At 37.5% G+C, this 18,957-nt stretch overlaps 1 protein-coding gene across 5 annotated transcripts in view; it reads right to left on the bottom strand.

Moving 5' to 3' along the window:
- ctnnal1 (catenin (cadherin-associated protein), alpha-like 1) overlaps positions 1-18,957 on the bottom strand; it is a 56,104-nt gene that overhangs the window by 36,629 nt on the left and 518 nt on the right. The window contains exon 1 of one of the 5 annotated variants that reach the window (XM_079590361.1): positions 8,947-9,072. The exons of the other annotated variants lie outside the window; for them this stretch is intronic. Coding sequence (XP_079446487.1) covers positions 8,947-9,027 — 81 coding nt within the window. The 5' untranslated portion in view covers positions 9,028-9,072. Of the gene's footprint in view, positions 1-8,946; positions 9,073-18,957 lie in introns of those variants that run through there. 5 annotated transcript variants of the gene reach the window in all.

The raw sequence follows: 18,957 nt of genomic DNA, 5'->3' as shown, positions 1-18,957 counted from the left end.
ATCCCTTCAACGCGGCTGATCGGTTATGATTGCGGTCTTATTAGATTAGGTGGGACCACAATTTCCCAGGCTTTGAAAATTTGATCATCATGTTTAAATAGACATCAAGACAGTGTAAATGTATGTGCAGATACAGCAGATCTATGAACTCGAGAGCCATTAAGCAGAAATTAATCAGTTTTCTTTTATACCTTCAGGTCATGCGGTGCGATTCTGAGATTAATACAGTTACGCTAACTCTCCTTCTATCACAGAGGTGTGTATGAAAAGTCAGCACATTGGGGAAAGTTCTCTTGTATCGGTGTTTGCAGACTACATCTGAGCTGGTATGACAGGGATGCAGGAAAGCGTGGTCTCTTGTACCTGAGAACTCAATACAGCAGACATTCAGGGCTGCTTTTCACTGTGATTTAATGCAGATGTGCTTTAGCAGAGAGATGAATGGCTGGATGGGGAGGGCAATGGGAAGACGAAGTACATAGTGCTGTTGGAATGCTGAGGCTAATAATACCCAGTGATTGGTGAGCTTTGTGCCCTGCCAAGAATCACTGGCTGCACAACAGCACGGATGTCAAACTGCTCAGCCATTTATTCACCCTTTATACAGCCAGTGTTTAACTCCATTTTAGCCACACTTGCTCTGCATTACCACTCTCTGTTAAAACAAGATGTACGGTTTTGGATTGGCACAACTTAAAATGTCACCTAAAATATAATAGTGAGCAGACAGTGCCAATACTTGCCATCATCTAAAGTGACTTACTGTACACTATAACACTAAAGGGGCTTGAAGTGCTTGAGGGAGCAAAGGTGTTACATCAGGTCTTGTGACCTAAGTTCCTCTTCAGTTCCCAGACCATGCATTTTTGGAACCAGACACTTTTTATTAGCAGCCAAAATCCTTGAAGACAGCCATCACAACACATTTCAAAGTGATAGAATATTCTATAACATTATATGGAATTATACAGGGCAGGACTTGATGACATCTACTGGAATATGACTGGATAGATTGGACTGATTAGTCGGATATTAAAAAACGATTTACTTTTATATTTACATATTACATATTTACTTCTCAACACGGTACTGGTCTTATTGTGAACGATATTTAAAATGATGCACCTTATTCTAAAGAAAAAAACTTTATTTAAGTTGGGTTTTAAAAAAAGTATTTTTCATAATTGATATTATTAATACAATTTTATCCCTGATATCATGAGATTACAATAATTTTATTATATAGATGTCCATAGATGAATACTATATAAATAGTATATATAAATAATGTTAACTAAAAGGAAATATTTAAAAAATATTCCATCCAATATTCCATATTATTTTAGTTTTGGCTTTAGTACAGTTGCATGCTGTACTAAAGCCAGAGGAAAATAAAATGTGTGAGGAAAATATTAAGTGAGTATTTTAAATGTTTATTTATATTATACATTTCTTTAATAATCATGATACATACAGTATATAAGCATCTCAATGAAATAAGATATATATACATATATACACACACACACACACACACACACATATACTTTATATAACATTTATGAATATATCTTGCTCTTTCTATTTTAGAAAGGGGGTCTCTCGCAGAGGATGATATTATATTTAGGTAATATAAAGACCACTTTTCACAAATCAGATCCTGAATAAGTCTTCCTATTCAGTCCATGTATTCTATACTTTTCACTAGAAAAAAAAAGAAAAGAAAAAAAGTAAAATGGGTTGCATGTCATTTCAATTTGATTTTAATATTATTTTTCCCACAAATGTGGCATCCCTTACATCAAAAACGTGCACTAATGAATCATGCACAAAAAGACCAAGGACATTAATAAGAAATTTAGATTTCATGTTGTCTTTTAAAACTAAAGGTGAACACATTCTTATGGGTTAACTAGCTCAAATATTTAGTCATCTGAAATGTATGTGTCCCAGGGCAGACTGATAAAAAGCTTCCCGATCTTTTTGCAGTGCAGGTCCTCCTCACGGCTCCACGCTCATTCAGAGGATTCAGCAGAGCACAATAAAGCCCTTTCATTCTGCAGCTCTGACGCAAGCGTGAGAGGAGGGGGGGCTGGCAACGTGACCGCTCACTGAAACTTGTCTCACAAATACCAAAACCACACAGCTACTCTGACCTTGCCATTACTGTAAGAGTACACCATTAAATAGAGGGCAAAGGTGAGGTACATTAAGGCGGAGAGAGCACAGAACAAGCATCCTGAGGTGCACTATGGGTTTGGAGGACTGGTCAAAGGCTGGGTCTGTAGTTCAATCCTCAAGTTCATTCTTAACATGAAAATCGAAATGTAATAACGAATTTCAGGGTTTCATTTTGTAATGCTGTTTTTGCCTAGTAGACACTAACAATTTTTTTTGTCAAAATTTACACTGCAAAGGTGGCTCAGAAGTGCTTTTAAAGTGGCATTTAGGTGTCTTTACTGCTGCTCAGAGGAGACATAAATGCATTAAAACAGCAATTACAACGGTATACTTTGATATTAGGGGCTGAGGTGGGTCAGAGCTGGCATCATTTAATTTGGCTTTTATACGACATTGCGTCTTTTACACTGAATTTTAAGCAGGCACAGAGAAGCCTTAACTCGGCTGTTTAAAGACGGCTTTATATTCAAGCGACAAGAATATAATTTGGGGCTGGATTGTTTTGATTAAGTTAGTAAGCAACTGTCTAGCAACAACCAAGAATACCTAGCAACACACTAGGGCCCTGTTTACACCTGGTATTAAGATGTGTTTTAAGGGGAGGATCTATGGGTGGGTAAATGTATAGGCTTTTTTTAGATCTTTCGATCTAATGGATGAAATAAATTCACGTAATTTACATATGAACACGCACGGAGGCGACGGAAAAACATACAGAGAACAAAAGCTTTCGTTTCTGCTCTGATAGCCGAACTCGGTGAGTGCGTGTTAGAAATCAGGAATGGTAAGAGAACACTGTGCCTGCCTGGTATGTTTTGGGTCTTCAGCTGATTAATAAGATTTAATCCCATCTGGCTAGCATCCCTTCACAAAATGTTTAGCATTAAGTCAGTAGGTGGTGTGTAGTGGCTTTTCGAACGCATTCGACCACTTGAGCGTCTACACTACGAAAGCAATCCGGTCTAATGCGTTTTTGCCAACCTCTGGAAGTGGTCAAAAGCTCAAAATGTTTTAGACCCCGTTAATGTCATCCAATGTGATCCGATCGACCAAAATGTATCTTAATACCAGGTGTAAACAGGGCCTAGAACTACCAGAACACCCTGTAAAATCACAAAGCAATGAGCTAAAACTCCCCCCAAAAAATTTTAATCTCATTGAAGATTAGATGTCTCACCATTATTGACCAGCGGATCACGTCACATATTCCAAAAGCAAATTTTTCCTTGGTGTGATCCTCTTGAGAAATCTCCTTCTCACCCTCTAATGGCTTGGTAGAAAGTGAGAGGTCACGTACGGTACACATAAAACCATTCTCGCCTCCAGCTTTGACAAAGATGACAGTCGAGTCCTCAGAGTTCATGTACCAGGTGTCCCAATAGAGAGTGAAAATGAATATAAATTTCCATTTCACCTCACACCAGCCATGCAGCATTTTCATGAGTTGAGCTGTAATCTTCGTGTTCATGAAGCCACACATTCAGATCTGCTAAGCTGATAGCCTTCTGCATTATGATGAACACATGGATGCTCTAGTGAGCTTTCAAAATAGGCTTTTAACAGACTTTTTTGTCCAAATATTAAAGTTGTCATCAATTACTCACCCTCATGTTGTTTTAAAAGCAGTTTGACTATCATTGAAATTAATGAGGATGGACACATTAAAGCTTCAAAAAGGATGCAAAAGTAACATTAAAGTATCATAAAAGTACCGGTAGTCCATACACCATCTGGTCTATATATATATTATGCTATCACATGGCTTTGGAAAAATCTAAATATGTTATGTTTGGTCATAACATGACCATGGTCATTTAGAGCTTGGAATTTTAATTAAAAGAGTTTAAAATAATTTTTAAAAAAATATATGTTTGTGTTGAAGAAAAAAGGTTTTGAACGACATAAGGGTGAGAAATTAACATTTTCATTTTGGGCTTTCAACTTTTCAACTTATTTAATATTTTTTGAAGAGCTGTTATTTTCTGATATGCTGAGGTTCTTGTTACAAGATTTCTTTTTCAGATTTGAAAGAAAAGTCAGAGTGTCTGAGAGTGTAAATTATGAATATTACTCTGCATCTCTGAATTGCTGGCATGTAGCTCATTCAGAGGGTAGAGTTGTCAGTCAAGAGAAACACAAGCAGAGAAAAAAACAGGTTCCATTTCAAGGCTCAGCACAGGATACTCTGATGGCCAGCCAACAGAGACTTCTAATCAAGCGATAAATGAGAAATTATGAGACAGGGGATACAACCTCTGACTGGTTCTGCCCGAGATTGACATTTTATTCTAAATAAATGAAAAACAACACACTAAAAACTAAAATCAAACATTTTAAATGCTCCAAGTGAATAATGTACGGTATACAAAAGAGATGTATAATAAGTAATGTATTATTAAATTAGTGTTTTAAAAGATTAGCCTCCAGTTCTGTACCAAATTCTCCCTGACACTTTTCCCCCCTTTTAATATTTTATGTTGGGACACACTGTTTCCGGCGTCTTCCCACTAACCCAATCACAAATGCTTAAACAGACAAGATACAATCAGACAAACTACTTAACAAGACAAAGTTTCCTTAAAGAATTAACTTTTCTTATCCATTTAATTTGCAGCCATGCTAAATTCCATCTTGTCAAGCCTCCAGGCTGAGAAGACAACTTAAAATTGCAATGCTTAATGGGGCAAGACACTATACCTCACAGAATGTTCCTGCAATAAGTGTACCATAAATTGATTTGGATAAAAGCGTAAGCTAAATGACAAATAAACTATTAGCTTGAGAATTGCACAATGAATCCCAGAGAAGTTCCCAACAGCACATAAAACAAGAGTCAACTTTGGCTTTGCCGAACTACACTGCTATTTAAAAGTTTGGGGTCAATAAGATTTTTACCAAAAAATGCTCACCAAGGCAGCATTTATTTGATTAAGAAAATACAGTAAAAAAAGTGTTACATTGTGCCATTATGCCACTCATTAGTGTCACATGATAGAAATTAATTCTAATATGCTGACCTGGTGCTCAAAAAACATTTCTTATTATCATCAATATTGAAAACAGTTTTTTTTTTTTGGATAAATGGAAAGTTCATATAATAGCAATAACAGCATTTTTTAAAATATAATCTTTTGTAACATTATAAATGTATTTATGGTCACTTTAGACCAATTTAACTGCTGAACAAAATTGAATTTCTTTCACCTTTAGTGCATGTTGGGAACAATGTCTGTTGGAGATAACACAATGTCACGCTGGAGTGTTCACTGGTGACTCACTGCAGAGAGTGGGAAGAGTACAGGCTATTTCTGTTTAAAGTGTATTAGCAGTGCGGTGGGGACCTTAAGGACTTGTGCTTCGCCCATTCTCTTTGGCTGTCATGCCTCATCATCTGCCCGGACTGATGAGCCGTGAGGAGAGAAAGACACTCTTATTCACACGCTTATTTGAAGGGAAGGGGAGATCCTTAAACAACTGATCTGCTTAAGGTACTGCACACACTGAAGTCTACCAAGTTTATGTAGCTAAAACTTCAGTTGAGACAAATTTGCAGTAGCAGAGTCCTGAGGGCTTCTTTCAAGGATTCAGTTCTTATTTTTGAGATTGCAGTCAGCCATTGCCATCGAAACATTTGTATGAAATGCACAGGGCTGCATAGCCGCATAGCCGCTCAGTTACTGATAAGTGGATACGCATATAGCTAGCATCGCATTCATCTTTAATGCCAGCGATTAATTATTGAAAAAAGCTTAACTTGTGCCCACAAGTCAGAAGGGTGTACTAGAAATGATAGACAGTGCATAAAATGAATCAACCGCACTTTAACTGTGTATAATGGTACATGGAGATGTATAATGAGCATCTGAGTGTCACATAAGCAGAAAGACAGACTCAGAATACCTGTAAAACATGGCCATTTTAATTAGCCAAATCAATAATTAACAACAAAGAGACTAGGGATGTCCAAAGTACCAGTACTTCAGTAACAAGTCAATATGAAAATGACAGTCTTGCCGAAGTATAAATGTAAACACAGTCAGTATGGCTTAAATGAATGTAACCTGTACGGGCCCATTACAGCGCTCCAATACTGCACAAAGCGTGTACAGTGTTTGTGTCTAGAACAGAGTATACTTCATTTTCCGCGTTCTGGACACAGTCATATTCACACAGCTTTCAAATATACTCAACCACAGATGAACAACACTGGACAAATTTGACACATGCGCAGTGCAGTTGCTTTTCTGTACTCTACAAGACATCAGAGGGAAGCACGTGTCATTTACAGGACATTCGCTCTGAAGGATAGAAGAAAAGTAGCGGATCCACCATTGCATGCAAAAAACGATGGAAAAGGATATATGCTGCTTTGTTTACTGTTCTTGGAACAGCATGGCGTTTTGTTTAACCCTTTCCACACCCTTCTAATCTGCACTGCACAATACATTACAACTGTGCATTGTCACCTAATGGACTCTTCTGTCTCAACATTCACCTTGCGCATGTGCTGTTGAACTCACCTTATGATGAAAATTACATCACGTGGACCTAACAGACCTGACACTGTCTATTAGGTAGTTTATGGTATCCTTTGTCAGTCTAGGAGTACCACATAAATACCATGGTATAACAATCATCTTCATGTGATTTAATTACCATCTGATGCATGTACCACTACAAAGGGAATGATGAGGGTTTATTGTTAATGTATGATGATAAAAAAAGAACAGCTCACATCAAAGTAGTACCTTTAACCTAACAAAATGCAATTATTGTGGTCTTACAGCTTTTCCACAAACAATGAGCCCTTTATTCTCTTTGTATTTGCTTTATTGCTGCTATAAACACTGTGTAAAAGTGTTCACTCAAAGCTTATGTGCACATCGTTCCAATGCCGCCATCATAAAAACTCTTACTATACCACATCCGTAAGTGTCTAAGTAGATCTGTGGAATGAAATACGCTGTCTTTGAATTGATAAGGGGTTATGGGTTTGTTTTTTATTATGTGAGAGGGTGTGTCCTGGATACAGATTCCACCTTCTCCCTGGCATACTGTTAACCTAAGATGTGGGCCTATGTCTGGGTTTTCATGTGGCCTGAATTTTAAAAATGACTCCAGAGCCATAATAGAAAAAAGGAAAGCTGATCTCTTTGCAGTGTGTGTGGTCTGAGGTACATCAATAAATATAAAAAAGCTTTAAAGGAATCCCAACAAAATATACTTTCATAAGGAATCATTTCAAGGATGAATGTGCTGTAACTTCATATGAGATTAGACGGTGACATTCATTTGCTAAGCTGGATGTGATCCTGGATCAACATCTTAGTTGGTCCTTGAACAATGTGTTTGTGTCAAACAAATAGTCCTAAATATGAAACCCAGCAGCACTAAACCAAACTCTAACATCAGATCTGATAAACAGGAATGTTCATGCAGGAGCAAGGTGTTAGACCAGGAACGTTATTTCTGGCAAATCACATAACTTCAACTACATCCTAGGGTTAGCTGAATCTTTGAGCATTGCTTGCTAAGAGTGAAAGTCAATACGGACCTCTTTCTGTCTAATTCATTATCACCCAGAGTCTAAATGAAGACAAAACAGAATTGCAATTATCACCTCAATTTTATCACGCCTTTGGAAAAAGACAGCAGAAGTCTACTTAAAAAAAAAAAGTTTGTCCCCGGTGAATAAGGTGTCTGTCTTAAGCTCCATCAAGAAGGCAGCTCTTGTGCCTGATGACAGAAAGGCAGTGTCTTGGAAAGCTCCAAACAATCAATCAGATTTTCATTTCAGTCCAATGTTTTTAATCTGCTAATCTCTTAGGAAATCAATTGATAGGCCTGAACTGGAAATGTAATATTGATATGATGTCACTGCTGAATGAGACAGCTGGTACTATGATTGATTAATTATTGCACGTCAGTTCTGAAACTATACATGAGACAAAGTCAAAGAAGCCTTCTTAAGGCCCCATGTAGCCTAATTTCCAGAAAGTTCACTTTGGCAAGCTTATTCGAACTCCCGAAATGAACCCCAAAATGAACTTTGTTTTGGCCTGATTTTGTTTTAAATGACATAGTTAATAAAATTTAGCTTGAAGTATATTTGGGCTTTTAAAGTGAACATGACTTGGTACTTGATATTAACTCTCTGGAATTGATTGGATTGTGAAAAGTAGATGTTCCATCCCAGAATGGAGACCAGAAATATGATAAAAGAAGGAAATAAGGTCAATTTTGATGTCATGTTGACTTTAAATTCATGTAAACAAACAAATTAAATTCCACTAAAGGATATGGAAACCAGTTTCCACCTCCGAGTGAAAAATAAAATAGGTAAATAAGAGAAGTCTAAAATAAGAAGTAAAGCCACATTGTAAAACATATAGCCTATAAAAAGGCACAATTATGAAAAATAAAGTTGCAGTTTTGAGATATTATAAAGTCACATTGTAGGATATGCCATATGTCAGGTATAAAATTGCATCTATGAGATATAAGGTCATAATAATGAGAAACAACAGCAAGATTTTGAATTGTGAAATATGCAATCGCAGTTATGAAAAATAAAGAGCTATTAAGTCAAAATCGTAATATATTGAGTCACCTTTGTTTAAATAAAGATCACAATTAGCCTATCTTTTTATTACCGGTACTATTCTGACTCTGATGTGGAAACAGGCATACAATAAGGAGCAACTGAGTTTTAAATTGACACTGAGGCAAAAAACTTAAGCTCCTTCATTGAGAAACCAAACTAACCTCAGAAAACAGCATTGGTCGTGGGTAGACCACAGGGAGTCCATGTAACCCTCCAGTGTCAATATATCCCTCATTACGCATAACCAAGTCTGTATCCTGATCTAGCCATGGAGAGGATGACCTATGGTCCTGTTTCTCCCCTTTCCAACACTAAGTGAGACACCCATTGGCCACACATAAACATTCTCGTTCATCCAGTGAGAGTGATGAAACATTAGCCTCATTGAGGAATGTAGTGACCACACCAGTGTTTGCAGAGTGAAATGTACCTTACCCACACACACAGAGAGAGAGTGGTCTGAAATAGGGACATTCAACATATGAGAGGCTTGAACAACCAAGTGTTGCAATAAACACACTTAAAAATGGCACCTTTAACAGAATTCGCAGTATTTGACTTGATCCAAATGACTGAGCTGTACAGCTTGTTAATAACACTTTCAAGGATTTCTTAAATTCTTCATGGAAAATAAAATAGCATAACAATATGGAATGAAATTAGGGTGAATAAATAATGACAATTTGCTCTCTCTTTTTTTTATTGAAGAGTAACTGACCTGCATCATTATGTGTCTTTTGAGTAAAAAAAAAAAACACATTGCCTGCAGTCACATTAATGTGAGGCCCACCTGTCACCAGTTGTAGTTTCTGTCACCCTGAGAGGCCATAAAGATATAAAACTAGCCTCCTGGACCAACAAGATCTCAGTAAATATGTGTATCCTGTGACCATAGCCAGGTCATCTTGGAGTCAGTCTGCTCACAGGAAAAACCTTGGCATTCATTCATTCAGGCCCTTAGCGTCGAGGACGACGATTGGCATGGCGCTTCAGTCTTCTACTGTTAAGAAAGTCTGTGTACTGCTGGCAAGATCTTTTGCACAAGAGATGGGAAAAAATTCCCAACCACCAACATCTTGACAATGGCACGTTATTCCAAAGAAAACAAAAAATATAACACCTGGCTCCATCTCTGAAATGACTTCAAACTTTTTTTATTTTGTCACCAATTCCTCTTATCAATCAACTATTTTTAGACTTTATTGGTTAACTTTGGCTGTTAAGGTGTGGACATATTTAACGAACGTTGTTCAGTATTTAACGTTAGGGCAAAAGATTTCCCCTCGCAAATTTCACAATGGGTATAACATGGATTCGCCAGGCTGACAAACAGAAAGCTACTTAGTTTGTGAGCCGTTTCATACGTCGCACACAATTATTGACAATAAACAATGGACTTTTTTGCCTGCACATTCAACCCCTGCTGGTATAACTACACTAATTTTTCCATTGAAAATGCATTGACCATTATATTATAGTGGATGTTTCACCACCTAGCTGAAAAGACCAGGCTAAACCAACATGAATTTCATTGCTCCAGGCTGGTTTAGCCACTTTGTTTACCATCAAAACTTTTTGATACTTTTCAATGAAGATGGTATTGCTAGCTACTCAAGCCTTGTTGGGGAAATAGTGGCCCAGCATCCAAGGCACAGCTCAGGTGATTGGCTCAAAAAACAAAACAAATGTATCTGGAACTGTGTGCTTATGCAGCATAGATGGCAACACTCAGGTCATATATTTCCCAGGCTGAATGCACCTGACAAGCAATTGCCATTTAAATGAATATAAAAAATGAACGGATACCGCTCTGCATGTATATTAGCCCTTCTTCTTAGATACTACCAAGTGTAAGTAACATTCAGGAAGATCGGCCAGAGTGTAATCAGAAGAAAGCTGTGATGGCTAGTTGTAGCATCATTAACACAGTATTATCAGGATTTATCTGTCCAACAACAGTAGGGATGTGCAGCACAAATCCCTTCAGCTCAACAGTGACGTGATTGATGGAAGTAATTACCACAAGGAGCTGCATTTAGATCTTCCTAATGGAGGGAGTATTGAGGGATACACCATCTGAGAGAATCAAAAGGATAAGCACTCTCCTCAACATCATGCCAAAAGATTAGCTTTCTCTCGTTTGGTTTCTGCACTGCCTTTTATGTTAGCCGTGTACAAAAACTGAACTTTTATTTGTGAGCTCTGGCGACAGTCAACATGCATTTACAATGCACTATCTAATTTCAAAGACACTCACCAAATATTTTCCATTGACCAGGTGATATATCTGTGCTCTTAACCACTTTAAAGTTAACATACCCATGACAGGCCATGATTAAGGGTGTCGCTCTAATACGGTTTTCTAAAAGCTACTTAAGATAGATCTGATCTAATGACTGTCTGCACGCTCCAAAAAAGGTTTTGATGAAATAATGAACTCCTTTTGAAGTTAAGAAAGCATCTTTTAATGTTTTAGTGAGATCTAGCAGTATGGTCCACTGAGCAGGTTTACTTTTCACTGGTGTCTTTTCAGGCTTTTGCCCATGTATTTAAATGATGGCTGTTTTCACAAAGCCCGTCTGTAACTTCAGTTCCCCAGCAGACAGTGGAAAGGTAAATGCTTTCACAAAAGACTCTAGCACATTGTGTTGGCATCAGGTGATTTAAGCTTAGCTCTGTGATCATAAGCCTTCTGAAGGAACAAAGAGCTCAACAGGTAAGAGAAATGCTGGTTTGAGAGCAGAGCAAGGAGGTCTAGACTAACTGTAGAAAGCCATCTGCAGATCACTCACAAATGAAGAAAGGTGGGAGGGGTAATGTGCTTAAAGGATAATTCCGGTATTTAACACCTTGAGTCTATATTGTAGTTTGTTTTGGATGAACAAGAGTGGTGGACAACATTTTTTTGACAATGGTTCCTCTCTCGAGTTTTTGACTATAAAAGAATTGGCCATGGACCCATTTAACATTGGAGTCAATGTGCATGTCCGAAAATGTCATTAAAACAGCCAATAATGTTCGTTTACAAAACTGTTAAACTCACAGAGTGGTTAGTGCTGTTCGTTGATGTTCCAGAAACAAAAAGTGTTGCGAAATACAGTTTCTGTCGTGTTTTATTCGTCATTTTGTAAAATCCCATTGTTGAAAAAATAGTTCCACTATGGCTAAATAAACGGATTGGAATCATATATTGCGACGATATATTGTTTATAATCATCAACGAACACCACTAACCACTCGGTGAGTTTAACAGTTTTGTAAACGAACATTATTGGCTGTTTTAATGACATTTTCGGACATGCACATTGACTCCAATGTTAAATGGGTCCATGGCCAATTCTATTACAGTCAAAAACTCGAGAGAGGAACCATTGTCAAAAAAAATTTGTCCACCACTCTTGTTCATCCAAAACAAACTACAATATAGACTCAAGGTGTTAAATACCGGAATTATCCTTTAATTGTCATATTTATGACAAATATGACAATATTATTAATATTCATTTATTTGGGGGGTAATGAAATATGACCTTGACATTATGGTTTCCCCCTCAAGGTTTCCAATCCTAGACAGGTGATGGATGTCACAGGTCAGGTGTTGGGTGACTAGAATAGAAGAGGTCTCATTGCATTTGGGCTCCTCCAGGCTGAAACCTTAGATATATCCTAAACTGATCATGTGAAATTCTTAAGGTCATTAAAACCTCTGTCCAAACTCCAAAGTGAGACAGGCCACTTCTGGGGACTCAGTTCTGTTCATTCAGCTGTGAGACAAGAAACTAAAGTGTTTTGTTTCAAAATTATTATACAGCACTGCTGCAAAAATACCATTTCTTATGTCGATTTTGTTGTTGTCTAGGGAGGGTGAGTACTTGTTCTAGTTTTGCTGTTGTCCAGGGAGAAAATATACAAGCCATTGTACAGTACAGTAGAATAATGAGCCTTTTGTAATTGCTGTTAAGGTAAGTGGGTATTTGTCACAAGCCCCTCACATTCCATATGCACAGCAACTTGAGCCAGCACTGTCCCTGTGCCAATGTATGCTGAAAGAGTGAATGCCCAACCTCACAAGCAGAGATTTATTATCTCCATGTGCTTATGTAATTTAAAGACTGAAGAGCAATACATTGTTAGCATGGCAATTCAGAAACCCAGCTAGAATAGAAAAACAACAAGAAACAAAAAACGTATCTGACCTGTTGTTCGTACTGGCAGCTTCTTTGTCCGTGAGTATAACCCGTGAGCCCTAAGATCAGTGGTGACAGCGAGGCAGTGGGGGGCCGAGGTAGCCCACCTCTTTCCCAGATTTTTCCCTGAAACTAGCGTGAGCTCAGGGAGGAAGAATTCCATCAAACTCTTGTGGTGATTAAGATCTCTTCCTGCTCAATGACAGGTCCCGTAGCCTGTAACGTAAATACAGCCTGAAGCGGAGCCAAGCTGTCACTGATGCAGAAACTCAAACTGAGGGGTATGTCGCACCCCTAATCAGACGGGCAACTCCTGAGAGCCGCCTCGGTAAGGTTATGCTATGAATTACCAAATGCTGTGAAAACCAGATGAAACCATGACCATGAAAAGAACAGAATCATCGTCTCTCAACAAAGAGTGATCAACCGGAAACCCTTCCGATTTAAGAACAGATATACTCTAAACTAAAACTAGTGGATTATCTTACTTTTTAAGGCTTGAGAATTTTTGTGGGCAGTGCCAAAGTGTATTTGGACACTTCAGATAAGGGCTGTAAACGATTAATCGCGATTAATCGAATCCAAAATAAAAGATTGTGTTTACATAATGTGTGTGTATTGTGTATAATTATTTTGTATATATAAATACACACACATGCATGTATATTTGAGAAATATTTGCATTTATATACTGCATATATATTTTTATATGATTTATATTATATATAAATATAACTTTTATATATAAATAACACTTTTTTTCTTAAATATATACATGCATGTGTGTGTATTTATATATACAAAATAATTATACACAATACACACACATATATTATAAACAAACTTTTATTTTGGATAAGATTAATCGTTTACAGCCATTCTTCAGACACACTTAAAAGTGTTCAATACATTGAATGTCCATACAATGAGTCAATGTGTCCAATATCTTTCATTATATGGAAGAAAAACATTCTTCATACAGTCATTCAGATTTACAACAAACCTCATTTTTGTCATGTAAAATCATCGTGTAACAGATAGACGTGTCATATATCGTTGAAAAGTCTCAACATGCAGAATACAACAAGCGTAGCCTATTTGTTTCAGTTAGAGACCAAACTATGCCAAGTTTTTGTATGAAAAAGACAAGGCAGGACAATGACATGCAGCTTGGCTAAAGCTTAGGACTTCCGTGATCCGATCGAGTCGCGATTATGACGCAGTGTTTTCCAACGTCATATGAAAGTTGAACCAATGGAAACTGGATCCAAGGAATCCGATCACGTCGCGATCATGACGCAGTGTTTTCCAACGTCATAAGGAAGTTGAACCGATGGAAACTGGATCGCGGGTGTGGTGGGTAGGGACGTGTCGACACCAATCGGACGTGTTGATGCACAGACCGATCAGTGTATGACATCAAAGTACCACGAGAGCAATTAGACAGCAGATGGCGTAATACTTAACTACGGCACGCTCGCTTCCTTTCTCCTCATTTGTCTATGCACTCTAATGATGACCTTACTTAATCGACCATCTATAAGTTTTATTGATTATCCTGTGTCCCCCCTCATTGCGGAGGCTCCCTAGTGGGCCTCGTCCCCTGTAAGAGAACCATGGCTTTAAAGCCATTAACAAACACTTTTTGCTAAATGTTTTACCTCAATCATGCAGCCCTATAACACTTAGTGAATATTTATTATTTAGTTACTGTCTCTAATATTGACCATGGTATGAATGGTATGTTAGATCAATTACAGCTACAAAAGTTTCTGGATGGAGGTTGTAGTTCACAATACGGCTCTTATCAGTTCTGGCTTCCTTTTTTTACACCTCCACTAGTTAAACAAACACATGGAGCACAAAGGACTATGCAGTCAAGTAAACACAGAGAACATGCCTTCACACACACATAAGTTTACGCATACTGAACATGAAGTTTGCTTTGTTCAGGCACTGAAGGGTATTTGGTCATGTAATCCTTGGCAGTTTACACTGAGCACACATTCATCTCTTCATTCTTGTCACAGTCTCTACAGGAGGTACTGGTTTACCCTTTCTCCTCCTAGTTGGTATATTATCCTAACAATGCTCCCTGTGATGTAATTTCCTCCAACAGAAGTTCTCTTGTGATTGCAATGTCTCAGTTTTGATTATATCTCCATACAGGGCATATATGATGTGTTTTTACAGTACAGCTTTGTATCCCTGACAAAATGTATTTTCTAGGTCATGAGGGGTAGCGGAGGCTTTGCATATGGAATGTAACTTTGGCCCAATTGTGTACTTAACTGAACACACACACACAAATCTCTCACTTTCACCACCTTTCAGAGGTTCACAAAAGTGCAGATTGCACAGAGCTTACAAAAGCACGAGGGCTCAAACTAATAAACTAAAGCAGAGAAAGTATTTTTAGCCAATTATCGCTGAAATCTTTTCTGGAAAACTACACTTAGTCCTTCAGAATAAGGACACGGCTAGCACAAATATGCAATAACAAGCCTTCTTGTCACAGGAGTTTAAAAGCATTCTGATCAGATCAAAGACTTCGTAATTTCATAAATCCTGTCCTGGCTTAGGCTCAAAATTCAAGACCATAGTTAAATTGAAACAGAATAAATGTGATTGTTATTATGGTGTGATTTTAGCTAACTTAATTGCAGTTTTAAGCATATAAATTAGTGTGTTCAAAAAGTTAAGTGTGGACCTAAAGAGAAAGTTAAAAACGTTTAAATATTTAGTAGTATTTATTACAAAGTATTTATTACATTATTATTTCATATCATTACATTTTTGGAGTGTCGCACCACAATTTTTCTGCATGTTTCTGAATTATGTTGTTATTTTGGTGCGCACACATTTCTAAGGAATAATAATTAATTTAATAAAAAAAATCAATAAAAAGGAATTAATAACAATAGTTTTTAAGTCTTTGTAAGAATAATAGCATTTTTATGTATTTCTAAATAAATACATATCTGAACCAGAATGACCATCACCATCAATGGTAATATAGAAATTGTAGTTTAATCAAAACAAAGAAAGCTATTGTCAACAAGGTCTCATATGTCGCATGAGTGGGTCAACAGGCAAAAACACATAAAGACTGATCTTGGCCTGGGAGGATAACAGCCGTAATTACACAGATGTGAATGTAAGACTGATATCAGAGAGGATAACTGTGTGTGTATGTGTGTGTGTGTGTGTGTGTGTGTGTGTGTGTATAAATAAGCTCTGAAAACCCTTTCTCGCCAACATGAAGCTTTCATTTCCTCCCATTATCATGCTCAGCCCCCCAGAGAGGGCACACATCTGACCTCTGCACTCAACCTCCTGTCCTTCACACAATCTTCCAACCTGAGATGATAATGGCACTTTCACATTCAAACATCATCACGCAACACAATGAATGTTGGCTATCCAGTACTTTTTGATTCAGCTCCAATCCCCATGGAACAAATCAAAGAACCATCTCTTTTTTGGAAACAATTTCAAAGTGGTCTCCAACTGTGCTTATCACATTGCAACTACCAGACTTCTGCATACGGTCTAGAAAACTTGGCAGTTGCAGGCAGGACAACATTTTACATGTGTATCTTCATTATTGTTTATAGAGAGGGCACAATCATGTTTGACAAAACTGAGGTTGGGGGAAGGGTTGTGACTAAGGCCACTTTGACCATCTATTGTCCAGAATCTGTAAAGCTCCGAAAGAGGTCCTATTACCCAAATGTCCACTGAATGGCCGATTAGCATGTCTTCTAACACTGACCTTTCAGCCTCATTACCATCAGCCATCCTAGTGATCCCTGCTAACTAGTGAACTTTAAACATTTTCAAAAGACGTTTGAGCAGTTCCCATCACAATACCAAATCAACTTCAATTAGAATGAAGCCCCCATCCATCCATCCATCCATCCATCCTCCAAACTGCTTGCCCTCTGTATGGTTGTGAAATAGAATTTACTTGAGCAATAGAAATTATAATAATGTCAAATCTAAAGGCTTGTCTTTAACCAAGTGCATGGGGAGGGTTATGAGAGTATAGCTGTTATGTGTGAGAAAATCACATGAAAAAAATGTCTTGCATGCTTTTAAAACAAAACACTGTTCTTCAGAACAGCACACGTGTGTAGTTGTGTCACCATTACCTAGGTGAATCCTGTTATTTAATGACAAATGGAAATCAGCAGCTGTTAGCTGTGAACCTAGTGAGATTATTTAATGCTGTACTATAATAGATTACAAGTTAAAATCAGACTACAGCAGCAACTAGTGTATAACATGTTTCACTGCTTTTATACCAGTATTTTCAAAAGTCAAAGGACTGTTTGAAAGAGAGACTAAGGTTGAATTTACCTTGTAAGCAAGAAAAAAAGCACATGGATTCCGATATTCTCAGATCTGTTTCAGGCCTCATTCATATGTGGAAATAAATCTGATATGAATCATATACGTGCATTTGCGTCTGCCATGTAAGCGGACAGAGCGGATATTCCCATCAATGCATACGCCATTGAAAAAGCGACTGTGTGACGTCAACACAGGTGGACACCAACAACCATGATCACATGCAACAAGAGCTCTTCTCTTTTTTTCTCCACCTTAACAGACTAATGTTATGCTGACCTTTAAAGATGGTGCAGAAAGCAAAGCTTTTATCATATAGTCTGAATTCATTCCTTTACGGGTCAGTATGTCTACCTTGGGTTGTTTCACTAAGTATAGTATAAATGTAGATATCAGATATGGGTCACTTTTAAAATAAGTAAATTGGTTGTCAAAAAAAAAAAAGATATAGGCTAATCAACAAATCGGAATTGGGCATCAAGATCTGCAGTGTAAATGCGGCCTGAGAGTCAGTTTTTCTCTCTCTCTCTCTCTCTCTCTCTCTCTCTCTCTCTCTCTCTCTAGTATCACTCAGGCATTTAACAATTTTTGACATGAATTTGTACAATGTAATTTGTATGGAAATAATATTTTTGGAGAAAAAACCTATTCCGAGAATCTAAACCTAACTGTCAGTGGGGCATGAGCAGATCGTACAAAAACATATGAATGATATTGTAAAAAAATTCCTACAAACTAGCCACTAATTTAAAAAAAAATATTGCAAATTGCCATGAAAGTGTGTAGCCTAGCCGTTTCTTGTACAACTGTGTAGCTAACTCGCTGCTTAACTAAGTGGAGTGATATAAGCTGGTGATGGGTAATCTTTGTCACTTCACTCATGCTGTTCCAAGCTGGCTTTCAGTCTGTGCATTGTTCTGGGACACACAAGACTTGAAGAAAGATACAAACTGAGGTGGTGATTTCGAATTTGTACAATATAACGTTAGCCTAATTCACATAAACTGTTGCAATTTTTAGAAAAGAAAAAAAGCATAGGCCTATACAACCTTTCTTGTGTTATGACAGAAAATGCCATAGCCTGCATTGATAATGTTGGATTTGGTTCAATCCAAACAGTTTTTTATAGCCTGTGTTTTTATAAGTGTTCTTCACTCATTGGAGAACCTTGCACACCATCCTCTCAAATAACCTGAAACAAAGTTTCACTCCTATTCATATGACCCTGCCAAATAAAAAACAACAAACTTCCCTGACACTAACTTAACTTGGCAACCACAGACTCCACAGTTCCCGGACAAATGCCATAATTACTACAATGATCGCCAATTAAACTGAAGCAACTTAATTTGCCATCATTGCCATCTAAAAAATACATTCATCAAAATGACAGAAGCTTAAATGACATAGCCTAAATATACTGAATACACGGTTTACGCTTTAAACGGACACCCATATTAGTTTATTTTACTTTAACTGTAGCAAATATGGAATTCTGCATTCTGGTAACTAAAACTCTAGTTACCATGGTGAAGTGGTGTAGTTGAGGTTTCAGATAGTGTTCTGGTGGATAAACCTTTAAAACGGGAACGTACTTTAAAATAAAATTTTATCCCACACTGGTTTATTTAA

This window comes from Phoxinus phoxinus (assembly GCF_949152265.1).
Source record: "Phoxinus phoxinus genome assembly, chromosome: 19".
Lineage (NCBI taxonomy): Eukaryota > Metazoa > Chordata > Actinopteri > Cypriniformes > Leuciscidae > Phoxinus > Phoxinus phoxinus.
Note: the sequence above shows the minus strand (reverse complement) of the source record. Positions and strands in the feature narration are given on the sequence as shown.